At 45.5% G+C, this 18,953-nt stretch overlaps 1 protein-coding gene across 3 annotated transcripts in view; it reads right to left on the minus strand.

The window, feature by feature from the left end:
* Positions 1–6,412: 6,412 nt before the first annotated feature.
* The window catches only part of CORO1C (coronin 1C), a 76,588-nt gene continuing 64,047 nt past the window's right edge, over positions 6,413–18,953 (minus strand). For 2 of the 3 annotated variants that reach the window (XM_027576158.2, XM_027576159.2), the window contains exons 5-11: positions 18,066–18,247; positions 16,709–16,828; positions 15,635–15,739; positions 13,596–13,741; positions 11,110–11,167; positions 10,770–11,015; positions 8,630–9,577 (exon numbers count right to left, since the gene is read on the minus strand). In XM_027576158.2, the coding sequence (XP_027431959.1) occupies positions 9,458–9,577; positions 10,770–11,015; positions 11,110–11,167; positions 13,596–13,741; positions 15,635–15,739; positions 16,709–16,828; positions 18,066–18,247 (977 nt within the window). In that variant the 3' untranslated portion in view covers positions 8,630–9,457. Of the gene's footprint in view, positions 9,578–10,769; positions 11,016–11,109; positions 11,168–13,595; positions 13,742–15,634; positions 15,740–16,708; positions 16,829–18,065; positions 18,248–18,953 lie in introns of all 3 variants that reach the window. The other variant, XM_027576157.2, reaches the window with a different exon arrangement.

The following is an 18,953-nucleotide window of genomic DNA, read 5'->3' on the forward strand; positions in this document are numbered from 1 at the left end:
GATGGAAACAGAACCTCGGGGAGAACTGGATTCTGGTTGTCACTCTGGGCAGCCCCAGGAGCAGCTTCTGGGATGAAGGCCTGCAGAGCGAAGCTGCTCCTCCAGAGTAAAGGAGAACAGGGGCTCCCCGGGGCTCACTGAGTCAGCATGGGTGCTGGAGAGTGGCCAGCGTAGGGGCTGGTCCCAGACCTGGAAGGCCAGAGGGTAATCAAATAAGAGAAATGTGCTCCAGACTCAGTGGTTTTTCCAACAGTGGCAGTTGAAGGATCAATGCCTCCAACGGCCACTGGGCCTGGTGGTACAGTGATGGACAACTCTGCATCTCAGACCTCAAGGGGCTCTGATGAAGGAGGAATACCCGCATAAGGAAGGAGTCTTGGTTGCAAACTCATCCAAACTGGCTTAAGTGGCAATAGGATTCCTGAGGTAGCTCATGGAATTTGAGGTTAGAAATGTAGCTGGATCTTATGCATGGATTCAGGGAACTAAAGGGACCCAGAAGCCTTTTCTCCATCACTGCACACCTCCTCTGCCTGCTTGCTCCCTAGAGTCCCCAAATCCCAGGCCTCTGTAAAGGGAAACTTACATTTGACACCCCAGGAGGTGGCTCCAAACGGTGCATTGGCCCAGCCAGGGGAAGGTCACATTCTGGAAGCAAAGTACTGCCATGTAGACAAGCCAATAGGTGTCCCTATCCCCAAAATGTCTGTTTTCATTCATTTATTTAGCAAATATTTTTAGTTTTTACTATTTTTTAAGATTTTTTTTTTTTAATTTTATTTGACAAAGAGAGAGCGAACACAGGCAGGGGGAGTGGCAGGCAGAGGGAGAGGGAGAAGCGGGCTCCCCGCGGAGCAGGGAGCCCGATGTGGGGCTCAATCCCAGGACCCCGGGATCATGACCTGAGCCGAAGGCAGACCCTTCCCCGACTAAGTCACCCAGGCACCACCCCCAGCAAATATTTTTATTATTTTTTTAATTTAAATTCAATTAGCCAACATGCAGTACATCCCTAGTTTCAGATGTAGGGTTCAATGATTCATCAGTTGCGTATAACACCCAGTGCTCATCACGTCACGTGTCCCCCTTAATGCCTGTCACCCAGTTACCCCATCCCCCCACCCACCTCCCCTTCTGCAGCCCTGTTTGTTTCCCAGAGTCAAGAGTCTCTCATGGTTTGTCTCCCTCTCTGATTTCTTCCCATTAAGTTTTCCCTCCCTTCCCCTATGATCCTCTATGCCATTTCTTATATTCCACATGAAAGAAACCGTAGGATAATTGTCTTTCTCTGATCGACTTACTTCACTTAGCATCATCCCCTCCAGTTCCATCCATGTCGATGCAAATGGTGGGTATTCATCCTTTCTTATGGCTGAGTGATATTCCATTGTATATATGGACCGCATCTTCATCCATTCATCTGTTGAAGGGCATCTCGGCTCCTTCCAGTTTGGCTATTGCGGACATTGCTGCTATGAACATTGAGGTGCATATGCCCCTTATTTTCACTACATCTGTGTCTTTGTGGTAAATACCCAGTAGTGCAATTGCTGGGTCGTAGGGTAGCTTTATTTTTAACTTCTTGAGGAACCTCCATACTGTTGTCCAGAGTGGCTGCACCAACTTGCATTCCCACCAACAGTGTAGGAGTGTTCCCCTTTCTCTGCATCCTCACCAACATTTGTTTCCTGACTTGTTAATTTTAGCCATTCTGACTGGTGTAAGGTGGTATCTTATTGTGGTTTTGATTTGTATTTCCCTGATGCCAAGTGATGTCAAGCAATTTTTCATGTGTCTGTTGGCCATTTGTACGTCTTCTTTGGAGAAATGTCTGTTCATGTCTTCTATTTCTTGACTGGATTGTTTGATTTTTTGGGTGTTCAGTTTCTGAGTTCCTTATAGATCTTGGATACCAGCCCTTTATCTGTAGTGTCATTTGCAAATATCGTCTCCCATTCCGTGGGTTGCCTTTTAGTTTTGTTGTCTGTCCTTTGCTGTGCAGCTTTTCATCTTGATGAAGTCCCAATTGTTCATTTTTGCTTTTGTTTCCCTTGCCTTTAGAGACATGTCTTGCAAGAAGTTTCACTCCAGCAAATATTTTTAAAAACAATCTGCCAGATCCTGGGGATAACAGTGCATGAAATGAGTTCCTGTCCTTGTGGAGTTTATATTCAATTTGGGGGAGACAGTCAAAATCTCAATTTAAGTTGCTAGATCTGGTGGAAATAAGGTGATAGGGGGAAGACGGCAGGGGAGGGAGAGCGAAGTGGAGAGCCTCACAGATTCTGGGGTAGGAGGAAGGATGGATGGTCTGGAGAGAGCTGTGCACAGAATTACCAAACGTAGAAAGCCCTCCGAAAACAAGGGGGCAAAAGGAGAGGAGGTCAGGGAGGCAGTGGGGCCAGCCAAACACAGGGAGGCCAGCTTTTATCCTGAGTGGGAGGAGAAACCATAGGGGGTTTTGACTCTAAATATGGGGGTCAGCAAGCTTTTTCTTAATGGACCAAATTGTAAATATTTTAGGGTCTGTGGTCATAGTCTCTGATGCAACTCAACTCTGAAGGTGTAAAGGAAAAGCAGTCATCGATGTTGCATAAACAAACAGGAATGGCTTTGTTCCAATACTTTATGCTCACTAAAACTTGTATTTCACATACTTTTTACTTGTCACTATTTTTTTTAAAGGTTTTTCGCCCAACCATTTAAAAATGTGAAAAACCATCCTTAACTTGTGGGCTCTACAGAGACTTACTTCCAGCAGGGTGGATTTGGCCTGTGGGCCTCAGTTTGCCCACATCTGCCTTAATACCTTAAGTGGTCACTCTGGCCATTGTGTTGAGAACAAATTAAAGCAGGGAGCAGGAAGCTTGGTCTGGAAGATGTGATAGTACATTTTATGTCAATTTTATTCAGCCTTGGGGTACCTAGATTATTTGGGCAAATATTCTGGGTGTGTCTGTGAGGGTGTTTCCGGATATTAACATTTGAATCCCTAGACTGAGGAAAGCAGATTGCCCTCCACAGTGTGGGTGGGCCTCACCCAATCAGGCAAGGGCCAGAAAAGAACAAAAAAAAAGGGAGTTAAAAGGGAACTCCTTGCCTGACTATCCCTGATCATTGTTTTCTTTCACTGCTTTTGGACTCAAATGGGAACATGGGGTCTCCAGTTTGCTGACAGGAGACCTTGGGACTTGTCAGTCTCCGTAACTGTGAGTCAGTTCCTTGTAATGAATCTCTATATACGTACACATCCTATTCGTGCTCTCTGGAGAACCCTAACACAGAAGCTCAGTCCACATCAGAGATGACAGGGACGTGGAAGAGTGGGTTAACAGTGGCAGTGTGAGAAGCATCTGGAATATGTGCATATTCTGAAGCTGCAGCCAACATGAGTAGCTGACAGCTCATGGTGGGGTATGAGAAAGGAGATGGGAGTCAGGTGGGGTGGAAGGCAGGGAGCAAGTCAAGGAGGCTCTCATAAAGGAGGCTGAAAAGCATGGACTTCATCCTGGAGACAAGGGGACCCACTTGCGTCCCCCTCAGAGATCTTGACAGATCCTGTTCTAAAAACCATTACTATGGAAGCAAAAAAGGGAACAGGTGGGTGGTGGTAGAGGAACCGGTTACAAGGCTGTTCAGACAATGGTCTGTTCTCTCTACAAGGGGAAGTTTCTGGCAGGTGCCCAGACAGCTATATGGGATTCTCTGCCTTGCCATCTTTTGTGGCATTTCCATCCACAACCCTTAGCAGAAACTGGCCATGGTGGACGCTCATTTTACTGTCTCGGGGAACCGTAGTTAAGGGTGGTCGTATGCAGTCCCGCAGTTTGTTAACCGTGAGGTGCCTTTTCTACCTTCTACTGCCCAAGTATCATCTTGGCACGGAAATGAACCTGCAACAACTTCCTGTTATTTGTGGGGCAACTTCCCCGTTCTCAGTCCTCTCAGTGCAGCCCACAAGCTTGGATTTTGTCGCTAAAATACTGATGGTTGATTTCTCGATCAGGGCACACAGCTGGACCACTTGGTCATTTGCTCAACTACAATTTTCTCCAGGACTTTCAAACCCTCACCGGAAAAATAAGTATTTACCCGCCGAATGCCAAGATGACAGAATCATGACTAACGTATGTGGTGCGGGTGGGGGTGGAGAGAAGTAATGAGAAGACAGCTATATGGCTATAATGAAGGCAGGGCTGCTGCTCGCTGCTCGGGACCAGAGAGGCACCCAGTGGAGGTGAGGCTCAGTTCATCTGGCAACCCACCCCCTCAGCTCCTACAGCCCCGCAGGGCCCCCGGGCACCGCATGACCTCTTTACCTTGTATCTATTTGCATCACCTGGACTAGTTGGCAGCAAAGGTACTTTATTTTTATCTGAAGTCCTAGCGCACACAGCACCTGGCACCAGATGAGCTCTTTCTCTTTCCCTTTGCAACACTGATGACTGCTGGTCTCATCCAACCCAAAGCTTTCCCCACACCCAGCCACCTGCCTGCTAGGCCTTTGTCTGAATCATCTCTCCAGTGCTGCCCAAACCCACCGCTGTCATCCTTTCCAAAAACATCCATTATGTCTTTGAGACCAGTGTGAGAAAGCTTTTCCACTTAAAAAACAAAAAACTAAGCACCCCATGGTTTTGGTAACAGAAAAGACCTGGTTTTCCGCCCTCCTGAGTCGAGCATACTGCAGTGATTCACTTGCCTCCCAAACCCAGGCTGCCTGGGCAGCGGGACGGGCAGGGCTTTCCGGTCACCTGGTCACCCGAGCTGTGCTCCTCACCCAAACACGCCCCCCACCGCCCACTAACTCGGGCCCTTAACATCTGTTTTCTTACCTGGCTGCATTTCCGTACATATAGTAAAGCTACACGGAACTGCAGATTCTAGCAGCTTCTCCAAACTCCCCTTTCTCCACATTTCAGCCAACCTAACAAACTTAGCAGCCACCTTACCCTTGAGTACTTCTGAATCCGGAGCAATTTCTCCCTCGCACCTTTTCCAAAAACTTGCCATCGGGGAACAAAAGCTCGTTCTGACTAGTGTCGCCTAGCAATCTCCTTCCACCTCGGTGATAAACTACCTGCTGATAGACTGAACTCCTGGGGGCCAGGAAGGAAGGCTGCTAGGGGCACATCAGCCCTCTCGGCCTCACAGCTGGACACATCCCAACCAGGGAGGTGAGATCACCTCCACTTCAAATACAGCAGGCAGCTGGGACTGAGATTAAGCATATTGAAGTATATTGCTTCATATCACATTGGTTGAAAATCTATTTCCCAGCTTCCATGACCTTCACATTTTTTGACACTTTAAAGTCTTAGGTAATTTGATTTTTATGGAGCCAATCTAGCTTTTCCTTTGTGATTTAAAAAGTTTTCCCCAGATTAAAGTCTAGATAGAAAAGGACTTATTTTTTTTCTTCTAATAAAATTTCTTTCCATTTAACTACTAACTCCATCAGGAACATACACTGGGGTCCCGCTGGGCGGCTCTAAGGAGTCCCTGCCCCCCAGAGCTACTTAATGTCGCTGCACCACTTCCTTCCCCCACTGATTTAGGATGCTTGTTTCAATGTAACATTAATTCATCATTCATACATTAATTCTAATAACCTCTCTGGGAATAAGGACATTTATGGGAAATATAAAATTCAGTAAAATCTAATTAGATAAAATTAACCACAGCTGGTACCTCCACATAACAACAAAACTTGCATCCGAGTAAATCTGTATCGTATATATATATATATCCTTAAGAGAGCTTGTCATAAGCAAGCTGTCCTGGGCTGGTTAATTAAGCCTGCTAAACTTTTTCCTCTGCTGATTCCTGAATAGATCCCCACTAGTTTCTTTGGGGCAAAATTCCCAGAGGTGAAAACCCTGGGCCAAAAGGTAGGAACGCTGAAGACTTCAGATGTTATCTTGTCACACTGCCCTCTGGAAAAGCTGTGCCAATAAGCATACACCCCTCTCCAGCCTTGCAGGAAAGGACTTTAACAAAGGGCACTGTCCAGTACTGCCTGTCTGAAGGAGGAGAAGGTGGTGTGTCCTTGGCCATGGCTCACGTTCGAGCCCACTGCTGGCTTCAGGACATTCTAACGTGCTAGCAGAAGGAGAAGGGCCACTTAGAGTTAACAGATTCTTAAGAGCCAACAAAAAGTTTTTCTGGACACAGAACACCAAGAACGACAAGGGAAGTAGCCTTTAAAAAAAAACGGAAGTCCTCCCTCAATGGGGCCTGGCTGGCCGTCTGGGGCTGACATGGTGACCTTTAGGTTTTCTGGCATAGAAGGCAGGCAGCCAGAGTGAGAGAAAGCCGGTCGTCAGCACCTCCCACATGCGCCTGCCCCCTGACCGTGGGCATCCTGGAGGGGCACAGACAGCATCTGCCGACTCTACTTCCTGCAGCCACGTACGGGCTGACCACAAACCCGGCTGCCGTCCTCCTCACGGACTACAGCAACTTTAGGAGAATGTCCTTGAGGAGGGGGAGCTTTGTGCCAGTTATTCATCATGTTTACAAACCTTCGGAAAGACCAGATGGTGGGGGATTGTTTGCTACAATCACTGAAATGTCATGAGATGCTATTTTGGTGTAAAAAGGGAAGCTAAAAGGGCCATGAAGTTCAAATGACCCTGAAAACCCTCTGGGAATAAAAATCACAGCTAAGCCAAGAGGGCTGTACTTGTACTGAAGAAAACAATGCTTTCAAAGGCACGGTCAGGGACTCAGCCGGTCACACTGTCAGCCACGCACAGTGGCAAGGGCTCTCTGTGTGGCCAGCTGCGGGTATCCCTCTTCCAAACGACATGGGATTCGTATCCCTCCTTCAAAGCAGGGAAAGGGATGCCTCAAGACGAGGAGATCTGCCCCAGATCCCACCCCTGGTAAAGGCTGGAGGCCTGCTGCAATCCGGCAGGTAGTCCTCCCTCCGCTATACCCCACCTGACCTCCCCCTGTGCTGGAGCGCAGCGGCCCAGCCCCACTTCCCCTGTACTCACCCTCAGAGAGGAACAGTCGCCTGGCGGGTTCCACTGAGTCAGAGAGGCTGTGGGCTGCCTCAAAGACAGCTGAGGTGTGAAATAAACACGGGACACCATTTTGTAATCAATGACTTTTTATCTTTGAAAATGGAAGCAAGTGTTTTGACAGAATACTATGGCCGCTCTATAAGAGCCGATCTAGGAGTAATTCACTGGTTTTCCTCTGGGATAGCAAGGCTTTAAAAAGAAAAAGAAGAGGAAAAAAAAAAAACCCGACACAACAGGAAGAATAATCCACAAAGCTTCAGGCGCTGACTTTGTGCCTGGCTGGGCATCCATTCATTAAATAAGTCATAAGCTACACACTAAGATCAGGGTAATTTCTCCTTGCTCTGTGTTCTCTTTGAACCACATTCCCTATGGTGTTCCACCACCATCAACAGTTTTGTTTACTTAATTTGATTTCAGAACCTTAAAACATTTCTCAATCTTAAAAATGAAGATCCTCAGCAGATTACGTTGATAAAGAAACACGTACAGGTTTGAATATAAGTCACTGTGATTCTTGTTTTCCTTACATCTCACTATCCACGCCAATATTAAACACACACACACACACACACACACACACACACACACACACACACACACCACACCACACCACACACCACACCACACCAAACATTCAGATGCCTGGAAGTTGTGGAGACAATAATCCCAATACTGGGTAAAAACATGGTACCTTTCCTACACAGACATTAGCCCCAGCTCGGCTGCGCATTCCAACCCACTGCTGCCACTCTCCACCTCCATCCGGGCTCCCTGTTGCAGATGCTCCCCGCCAGTCCTGTCCCACACGGGCAGGAACAGGCTCGCGAGCCCCTGGGTGGGCGCACTGGCACTATACGTTTCATGTTCAAACACACTCTGCCCTTCCCAGATTCCTTAAATCTTGCTCCTCAAGCATGCAAAATGAGACCATGGAAATGGGAGAGAAGTTCAAGCTAACCTAGCAATGGAACAGGTATTCAGAGCTCAGCTGCTGGCCCCTGCGTCTGGGGAGCCTCTGTGTGAGCTGGAGGGGCACAGCAGGCTGGTCTGTGTGGCGAGCGCAAAGGGACGAGTTAGTACGCATTAAAGCTACAGCAGAGGCCTGCGCTCCTGGTCTTGCATCATGCTAGACCATTCTCCTCACCCTCAATATTCAATAGCACCCTCTGGCCTCCTCTTAGCTGAATGTGGGGAGGGCTGAAAGGCAGGGAGGACAGAAGGACTGGCTGGGGGAACCCTGAGAGAGGAGGCTGCATCCATGAGACTGCAGGAAAGACAGGGGCTCCAGTGGCGCAGGGAGAGCCACCCCTGCCTCCAGCAAAGCACAGGAATGGCATGGGATGTGCGCGAGAGCGGAGGATCCCGTGCGGGCACGCACTCCCCTCCAGCTTCCCTAGGTCTTCGTCCCCTACTGTAAAGAGCTAGCCAAGCTGCTGAAATGGGCAAGAAGGAGCACTCCACAGTGGCTTCTGTGGCTTCTTGTCCCGGGAACCCTTGTCAAGTATTGACCGAAACCTGAAACATGATGTTTAAAGTGATCAATGCAATAGATTCTATGCGTATAACAAAACTGCAGAAACACATGCTAGTTTAGGTTAGATTATAATCATCTGAAGCACAGGATAACCAAGAAGTGAAATTCCATTCTGGTACAACCACCCAGTTTCTAGAAAAGAGAAAGGAAAGAAAGGAAACAATACAATAGGAGCTTTTTTGATCAGAAGACTCCATGAAAGGAGAGGGTGGTGAAGCGAACCCACGTGATTTTTCAAGTCTTCCTTCTGTACAGTCATGAGGGTGACCAGGTTTGTGCTGCAAACGAGCCAGCACCATGTGGCTACTGCTCTGATTGTTCTCAGATGAACGTGTATACAAAATAATATCTTATCTTCATTTAGTTTATAAACATACACAGTGCTGTCCCTTTCAAATTAAGGAAAAAAAAAAAAACCACACACAAATACTGCAAAGTAGCAAAATACAAGGGGGGAAAAAAGCTACTTTTGGTTTTGGCAACATTAAAAAAAAGAAATATAAAAAGCAATGTGGCATTGGTCCCTGTTCATAAAAAAAAGGTACTTGGGCACGACACTGAATCAGAATTGGTTTTCTAAAATTCAGAATATCTGGGGTTTTAAAAGTAGCACTTTTGTCTTTTAAAAGTTCAACAAGTCACATAACACTTAAAACATCAAAAAAGCTTTCTGATAAAAAGCTCAGCTATTTTAAATCACATTTTGTTTCTGCAAATTTGAGAGACGAATTGAGTTCTTACTGGAATGTGGCCTATCGCTGGTTGACAAATGTGACACAGAATGTCTCCGAATGGCAGTGCCTCCCTTTTGCCCTCCCTGGGACCACGCCAACAACCAGCTACCAAGCACAAGTTCCTGCTCCCATTTTGGGGGTGGGGGGGTGGACCTTCAGGCTGCGATCTTCGCCATCTGCTGTTCTAACTTGGAAATGCGCTCATCTTGATTGCAGATTGTGTCTTTTATAGATTTGATCTCTTTTAAAATCTCATCCAACTTGGCTTCGTTTTGCTAAGGAAACCAGGAAGGGGGGAGTGGAGAGGGAAGAGGTTACTAAAACGCAGTAAATGAAGCTTAGCACAGTACAATCTAATTTTCTACTTTGGAAGTGGCAAGCCACAGCCACCAAATTGGGCCTTCTGAGCAAAGTACTGCCTGCTGGTCAGTCCACCTGCCACCCACAGCAGAACCAGGGTCCCGCGGCACTACTCCCACTCCTCGTGCCTGTGTGCTCACCTGGACTAAGACTCAGGACACAGTCAAACTGTGGGACAGGACGGATTCTTTCAGGCCTGCCTCACAGCCCAGCCATCCCATGCAATGCCATCAGGAGTAGCTTCTATGTGACCTGGGTTAGGGGTGAACTTCCAGAAGCTACAGAGCTCCTACCATCTCCCAGGGATGGTCCTTCTTAGGAGCTAACCCCTCCTGCCCAGCTTGCTAACTTCCGAAGAGGGCTTAGTCTCTCCTAGGTGGAGGCAATTCCTTTGGAAACCCTGCAGGCCACGGCGCCTCACGTGGCTTCCTCAATCACGGCCAAAGCACCAGTTCCTGCAGGTACCTTGGCTCTTCATTCCACTCACCTCCTCACTGACAGCTCACTGCCGGTCCTCTGGCTCCCGGGATCCTGCTCCACTCCCGCCAACTCCCCATGCCCTGTCCTCCCTAGTTAGACCCTGCTCTTTCAGCAGCAGCACCCCCGGGGGCCATGCGGGTGTCCAACATCAGGCTTTGCTTCCCACCACTCCACTGAGACAGTTCTTGCCAAGAGGCCCAAGATCATCTTTGCTGCTAAGTCTCACTCACCACCAGATGCTTGTCTCTGGAACACTCAGCAACACCTGAACACTCTTATCACTCGTTTCCCTTCCTGGGACCCTGTCTTTCCAGCATCTGTGGCCCCACACTCTTGTGTTTCATTTCTACACCAATCAGACATGAATGTAAACACTGGGGAGAAACAGACACCGAAGCAGGGGTGCCCAGTGGCTCAGTCGGTTAAGCGTCTGCCTTTGGCTCAGGTCATGATCCCAGGCCCCACGTCGGGCTCCCAGCTCAGTGGGGAGTCTGCTTCTTCCTCTGCCCCTGCCCGTGTTCTCTCTCTCTCATTAAAAAAAAAAAAAAAAAAAAAAATCTTAAAAGAAAAAGATAAATCAAAGCCCTGAGCCAACCAAGCACACCCTCCACCTCCTGCAGGCCTTACCACGCTGGCCATGTCTGGGGTTTTCTTGGGGACACTGATCAGGTCGCACTTCTTATTTGCAGTGGGCTTGCTATCCAGAATGTTCTTCTTGACCACCTTGAGATCCCTGTTTTTGCCGGGAATGTATCCATGCTTTAAGGAGATGAGGACTGGCTCTGCATTCCTCCCCTCAAACCACTCCTCTGCCTCCAGCGCCGCTTCAGGCCCTGCTGTGTCAGGATACAGGTCATCCTGGAAAAGGTCAGACTACAAGAGACATTTTGAGAAAATCCTTAAAGACAGACCTGGAATTTAAAAAAATCTTTTTAAACCTGGATTGGCTAGGAAACTGGGCACTTACCTTCCTGGGAACAGTCATGATAATAGGCTCACACTTTCTCTCATGAAGTTTGAAGAATCTTCAAGGGGGAAATAAAGGTAAAGTTGTATTAAGTGAAACAGGAGGCCAGGTAACAGGCTTCATGACTGACAACTAGTCGTTTACATTGCTGTATGGACACAAAATGCTTTGCCTATAACCTTAGCTGATCTACCCTGGGGAGCAGGTACAATTTGTGTTCCCATTTTCCAGGTGAGAAAAGAGAAGCCAAGAGTAACTGTGCTAGGAAATGGTGGACTGGAAACAAGAACCAGGAGCAGGAGTTTATGCTTCTGGGGATGGTCCAACTCCAGTCATCTGGGGGCTGACCAGCCATGGTGGAAACACCACCACCGATGATGATTCACTTCTGGAAAAGTGACCAAGTCAGCAGACAAGAGAGAACAAACACCTAATATTAGATAGCTCCTATGACTTGGATGCCAGGTCTTCTGCCAACTAGAGGTAGTTGAACGTTTGTCAGCATAAATAGTATTTTTAAAAAGGAAAGAAAACAATCTTAAGATTAAAATTTTGGCATCCAAGCAAACCACATCATGTCTAACACTCAAGAAAAATTTGAAATTATCCAAAACGTGGAAAGAGTGGGAACCTCTGCAGTCAGCTTGGCAGTAAAACAGACTGTACTGGGACTGACAGCCAGCTCAAGGACTGTGTGTGGCAGCCTGTTTAGCACAGTGCCCAGTGTCTAATGAATGCTCAAGAAACACTTCATATGTAGGAGGTATCCTGAAGGATTATGCTTATAGTCTCTTAAACTTTTAGATGACAGTAAAATAAAGGCTTTCCCAAATACTGGAGGCAATCTTAAGTTTGGATTCAGTCTATTTTGAACCACATTTTGATGAGATTGGTTTACACCATAATTTTGAATTATCTGTGACAGCTTTCCTTCACTGCTCCAGTTATAGAGAATTGAATGTATTTTAAAAAGAAACTTACAATAATTAATGTAAAAAGGCGCTTCCAAAAAATTATTTTTATTTTTAAAGATGTATTCATTACTTGTGTGACCAAAACAGCATAGTTAGGCAGATGTCCATAGAAATGTGCTGTGGGGCGCCTGGGTGGCTCAGTTGTCAAGTGCCTGACTCCCGATTTTGGCTCAGATCATGATCTCAGGATTCTGAGATCAAGCTCCACATCGGGCTCTGCGCTCAGCGGGGAGTCGGCTTGAGAGCTCTGTCTTTCCCTTTCTCTCTCTGCCCCTCCCCCTGCACGTGCGCTCTCTAAAATAAACAAAATAAATTTTTAAAAATTAAAAAAAAAGAAGAAGAAAGAAATGTAGTGCTATACAAATGTGCGGTATGACTAGGTCTGATAGTGCTAGTCATTCTGTTGTTTAAAATAGTCAGTTACTGGGGTGCCTAGGTGGCTCAGTCGTTAAGCATCTGCCTTCGGCTCAGGTCATGATCCCAGGGTTCTGGGACTGAGCCCCTGCATCGGGCTCCCTGCTCAGTGGGAAGCCTGCTTCTCCCTCTCCCACTCCCCCTGCTTGTGTTCCCTCTCTCGCTCTGTCTCTGTCAAGTAAATAAATAAAATCTTTAAAACAAAACAAAACAAAAAAAAATACACGACCAAACCATTAAAAAAAAAAAAAAAAAAGAAATGGTCAGTCATTCTTGAGTCTCATGAACTATCGTTTGTTAACCAGGAGAAAAAAGCCTACCCTTTAGGAAGACCACTAGCATTATGCAATATAAAAATCCACAGTAGTATAGAGAGGCAGGAATTATATAACATAGCTGAACCTCCTAAATCAAGCTAACCCAACACCCAGCTATTGGTCTTTGGCTTCTCTAACTTAGGATCCATGAGGTCTACAATCCAATTTGGAACCTATTTGTCCCCCCACAGGGCAGAAAAAGCATCTCTTCTTTCCATCCCAAGGGCAGGCCCTCCCTGCTTGCCTCCCAGGGAACACTGGCCACAGTCTCAGCCTGAAGACAAGAGAGGAAGGCTTTGCTATTTAAGTAAGTGTGCAATATGCCTCGGCTAACCCAGTGCACTGCAGGTTACGTACTGTGAAGAATAGGGAGGGACACAGTTCAATTAAATGACTTGGAAAGGTTCTTCACTGCTCTAAAACTCCATGTTCTGGGGCACCTGAGTAGTCTGCCTTTGGCTCAGCTCATGATCTCCGGGTCCTGGGATCAAGCCCCACACTGGGCTCCCAGCTCAGCTGGGAGTCTGCTTCTCCTTTTCCCTCTGCCGCTCCCCACTGCTTGTGCCTTCTCGTCTCTCTCTCTCAAATGAATAAATAAAATCTTTTTTAAAAAAATAAATAAAACTCCATGTTCCTAAGTGTGGGCAGGAAAGGAGACACCAATTCTACATGACAACAAAGGGCACAGAGACTGGCTCCATGGCATGACTGGTAGATGACTGTTCTTGTGTAGTGTGCATGGCACAAACAATGTGAAGACTTTACCAGACTAATTCTTTACCTGGCAATCTCACATTTGTTAACATCAAGTCCCCTCTTGGGCATATAGCCCATCCCTCTCTGAGGCTCCTTGCTGCTGAATGTGTTGAGGTAGTGGACGTACGGGGATTCATCTGTGATCTCAAAATAGCGGATACTGCTGTCACCCTACAAGAAATCAGAGACAAGTTTGCGTTGATGTTACCTGAACCATCTGGCTGAAGTGGGGTCTCTCTCCCCTCTAAGCCCAGCATTAACTGGGACTCCGCCTCAGTGGCCAACCTTTGCTTTCTCTTCAGAGGAAGAGGGTATGATGGTTTCTCTTCCTGGCAAAGCAAGACCTCACTTACCAGATGATAGCCTGTCCTTTAAACGGTCTCCTCTGCCTCCTACTGAAGGCTCAAATTTTACTCCACTGAGCCTAGACACCAAGTCGGAATCAGGGCAAAAATGTTAACACCTCTGGCCAAGCAACTGCAATTGCAATTCAACTTCAAAAAACAAACAAAAGTCTAGTAGGACTGCAGAAAAGGCAATGACTGATTCTCACTGGCAACGGAATGGTGTTGTTCAGACCTGAGGGCACTAACATTGGACAATCAAATAATAATAAAAAGATTTTTATAATTAAGAAATGAGTTATTCTTAACTCATAGTAATTCTTAATTCATAACTAAGATACTTACTAAAACATGAGTATCCTTTAACTTTAGAAGGTAGTGCTATCTTATCTCGTAGCAGTGTGTCAAATTCTATGATAATTTTGCTTAGAAAGGTCAGATGTTTTTGGAGATCTGAAGCATATGCTAGTCTCTCCAAGTGTAACTATCAGACAGTCATACCAATCTGAACAACAAAGGCAAGGCTGCCTGCTAGAAGCAATGTGTGTGTGTAAGATATAAATAACCAGGCAGTATTATGCCCTGTTTACAAGTCTCTCATTTTGCATGGTTTCCACTTGTTTCAATGGTGTAAATATCTAAAGCAATGGTAAAAAAGCTAAACACAGAATGTTTCCTGAATATTCAAAATAACTTTCCACCTCGGGTTAATAGTATCTGGGTAACCGCTCCTGTTATTTGTTTTGATGTACTCTATGGCAGTTGTGAACATCTGAAGTAAAATGACTTTCAAGGAAACAGATAAGATCCCAGTTTCTAAGCAATTGATCTATGACAACTATGAGAAGTGAAACATCTCTGGCTTTACCTAGCAAAGGGCTACCTAACAGGTTTGGGGGAAATATATCAACAGCTCCAGTTGCATTAATTCATTTATTTCAACTACAAAAATTCTAAGGAAAACAGAACCTACAAAAGAATATGGAACATTAAGGTTACTGTCCACTAAAACGAAATCCTCCTCCTCCTCCTCAAGCTAGTAACCCTGTAATTAGGGAGATAATAAGGCAGGAAGGTAGGCTTTCTGATTTTAGTGTGGGGTCTTCCTGTAACAACTGTCACCTCCTGAAACTAGGCAGACCACATACTTTCAAGCCCAGGGCCCTAATGCTGGAACTCCAGGAACAAGAAAAACACCCTGGAGAATCTCTAAGCCCTTCAAAAGCTCCTATCCACAAAGCTCATGGCATGTGGTGGTAAGTACCTACATGCCAATATAGGGCTACCCGGTGGATTTCAGCATTAGATGTGGCTACCTCGTTACTCATTCATCATACCATTACAGAGCAATCTAAAATCCCAGATCACATGGCACCAGAGGTGAAAGGAACATCAGTGTGTCCTCTTTTTCTCATTAGAGTGCCTGAGCCAAGATGTCCCTGTCAGCATTTGCCCCAGCACCAGATCCCCATCCCTGCTGCAGTCAGAAGTCCTGAACACAGAATGTTATTACCATACAAATGACAAGTTCAAAGGTCCAGTCTCAAGACCGAAAACACACCAAAATCATTGGTCCTTATTTTAGCTTAAGACATACACACAATAAGATAAATCAAAATATTAAAATGATGTAATGCATTGCCCATCTACTAAATCTCTGAAGGATACTTTTCCTCTTAAAAGATTAAATTTAATATGGAACATTAAAATGACTGTTTACCTTTCCACATAAGTAAATGATACTGGTGTCGGGGTCATAGAAGGGCAGCAACACCCCATTGCTGGTGTCCATTTCATGAAGAGCGATTGGTTCCTGCATATTTTTCTGGGAAAAAAATACAAATATATATATATTTGTATACACACACATTTTTACAAGGTGAATCATTCTTTTATCCCTAATTATGTGAGCAATTTCCTAGAGTAATGAAAGGTTGAACAATGCACATATAATATTCATACATGTAAATACCAATTCATACACGTAAATACCAATTTTCTGAACCAATGAAAACTGTCAATTTGACAACCTCATCAATGTATACATCACTGTGATTCCATAACAGACAAAGATGAGACAGACAGCCCTTCCCCTTTGTGATTATTTTTTTTTTTAAATTTATTTATTTAAAGTAGGCTCCACGCTCAATGCAGGGTTTGAACTCATGACCCTGAGATCAAGAGTCACACACTCTACTGACTGAGCCAGGCAGGCGCCCTATTTCCTTTTTAAAAAGAAGTGTTTCTTATTGTAAATATACATTCTTTAAAGTTACAGAAAGACTATAAAAATCATCCCATATCCCATAATCCCACAGTCCAGTGGGTGGCAAAAACAATGACCGCTTTTGTCTACTTCCTTCCTTCCAACATACACACAAACACACACACACAGGTTGAGATCATACCATATATTCAGTTTTGTTATTTTTTTCACTTATGCTATTCTCAACATCTTCCTAAGCATGACTATTTTGATTTAAACATTTGATCATATTCTTTATAAAATAAAGTTCAGAACTTGTTTCCCAAGTCCTAAACACTAGCTTCTTTGTGCATTCTTTTTAAAAAACGTAGTCAACACAGACTACTTGAGAGTATCAAGAATGCATTTTTGTAATACATTTAAGCAATAAGTCTCCAGTGAGGGTAAGAACGTCACATCCAATTTAAGACCAGCAAGAGTTCAGAAAACTACACTAAGAATCCTTTAATACATTTACCCACCCAAAGACCTGCTCAGAAAAGAGAAAGCTCAAGTGTAAGCCAGTGGAAAGGCTGGGAAGGGGCGTACCGGATTCCAGAGAGCCAGCTGCCGCTCACTCATGCGGCTGAAACCAGTGGTAAAGACATTCCCATCAGCCAGAAAGATGGCTCTCATAGGTCTTGCTCCTTCATGTGCTTTCTCCTTTTCCTGGGGGACCAAGAATCATAGGCATATTATATTCAAACTATAATAAAGGTGGGGTGGGGTGGGAGAGTGGGGGCTCATACCTGAATCCAACCCATGCCCCCCATCCATTCAGATTACCAGACGTGTGTGTGTGTGTGTGTGTGTGTGTGTGTGTGTGTGTGTGTGTGTGTGTGTGTGTGTGTGTGTGTGTGTGTCTCTCTCTCTCTCTCTCTCCTCCCAAAATGAGAAAACAAAGAGACTGTGTAATTTGGCCAAGGTCCCTTAGCTATTTAGCAAGCAAGAATGCCAGGAGTTGACTCAAAAGCCTCACTCCTTTCACCATGCCCTACTGCCAATCCAAGTCCATGCTCTGCAAAAATAAAAAACACGAAAGGACTCTGCCAGATGTCTGTTTCTCAAGAGGATAACCTGAAGTTGGATATGCTCTACGGTTTCTACCAAATTCATTGGACAGGAGGAAGTCTAGTTCAGTTAACCCCTTCCTTAATCTCATTTGTTCATTGAGAGTGCACTAGTTGTGAGCCCTGAAGGTTCTAGTGGAGAAAGCCCTCTGCGCAGGCACAGGCCACAGGCCCGGACAAGTCCCCAGTGCTCAATAGGCACTAGTCACGATCGCTACCCAACTCTTAAGAAGCAGACCTGCCGAAAAACCAGCACATCCCAGAGAAAGGCAAATGCAGGACCAGAGAGCGGGGCTGATGCAAGACACTCTGGGATCCAGCACCTGCCGTTTCAACCCCAGCTCAAGTCCCAAATGCCCATCTTCTGTCACAATGGGTGACCTGGTGAGGCCTTTGAGCGGCAGAAACTAAGACATGGAACTGAAGAGAAAACCTGTGGCATCTCTGTGAGGTACTCTGATGATGGCTGCAGGAAGAGGCAGGGATCAATCCTCAGCACTAAGCCAGGAATGCAGTTAACAGTTTAGGTTAGCTGATCTAGACTTGCAAATTCTCAAGGACTCTAGTGAATTGATGAAAACTTCATTTCTTTGTGATAAATGGTCCCCAAGTGAGAGATAAGACTCGTGTAAATGCTGGAATGCACAACTCTGAAGAGTGTGGCTGGGAGGCAGAAGCCTGTACGAGGCTCTGCAGATTCACGGTCCAGCGTCTGGCGTCTGCACACAACGAGGCTCCACTGACCAGGGGCGAGCTCTATAGCCTGCCTTAACAAGCAAAGTTCACACTCACTGAAGTGCTACAAAGATGGGGCGTTTTGTCCTAAGCATACTTACAGCAACAATCTCTTGTTTCCTAGGATCAATTACTCTCACTTTCTTGTCTTTGGAAGCTGTACAGATCAGACTGCCATTCCGGTTCCAGCTTACATTGTAAATCATGTCTGAATGCATATCATCCAAGTTTATAAGGGCTTCTCCCGTCCCCACATTCCAGATGATGATGGCATTATCACAGCCTGAAAGCAAGCAAAGCAAAGCATTAGAAACACCTGTACAGCAACGCCTGAAAGCTACAAATACAAGGAGACATATGCACAGAAAGAAAGACGCTGATTATAAGTGGCTCTATTTACTTGCTGGGAGTTAAAAACTCAAGTGACAAAGGAAAAAGACATCTGTATAAAAGAAATGTGTTAAAGGGAAAATATGGCTTGCTAAGTTTGGGTTCATATGAAACAAATGAAAAGCAATGACCAAAAAGAGCTCTAAGAAAATAAAATCCTATGTTTTTTCAGAGTTAACTGGGACTGGTAGACCCCACGTGATCTTAATCTTCCCTTTTCTAGTAAAACCAACATCAGAATGAATACAGTTTACTTCTTCTCCAGCAGAACTAAAAATGAAGTTTAAATAACTGTTTAGAACACTCAACAAAAATGTGGGACAGCAGGTTCTTCAAATCAATAATGCTGTAAAACATGGTCTTACATTAAAGCATGGTAAATCAAGTAAGCGGAAGGGAAATGCATGTGTGCTCAGAGCAGATCTTTACCTTTAAAAGGGGAGAAAAATAGGTCAAGACTGGGCTGATTTGAGAAGCCCAAACTGTAATCAAGTAGGATGTGGATTCAGAAGCTGATCCCAGAAGAGGCCACAATGCTGATGAAGCCGCACCCCTCTGCTCATTGACTCCACCTTCCTTCAAGCATTAGGCCCAAAGCC

Source organism: Zalophus californianus, chromosome 14, assembly GCF_009762305.2.
Source record: "Zalophus californianus isolate mZalCal1 chromosome 14, mZalCal1.pri.v2, whole genome shotgun sequence".
In the NCBI taxonomy this organism is placed as follows: Eukaryota; Metazoa; Chordata; class Mammalia; order Carnivora; family Otariidae; genus Zalophus; species Zalophus californianus.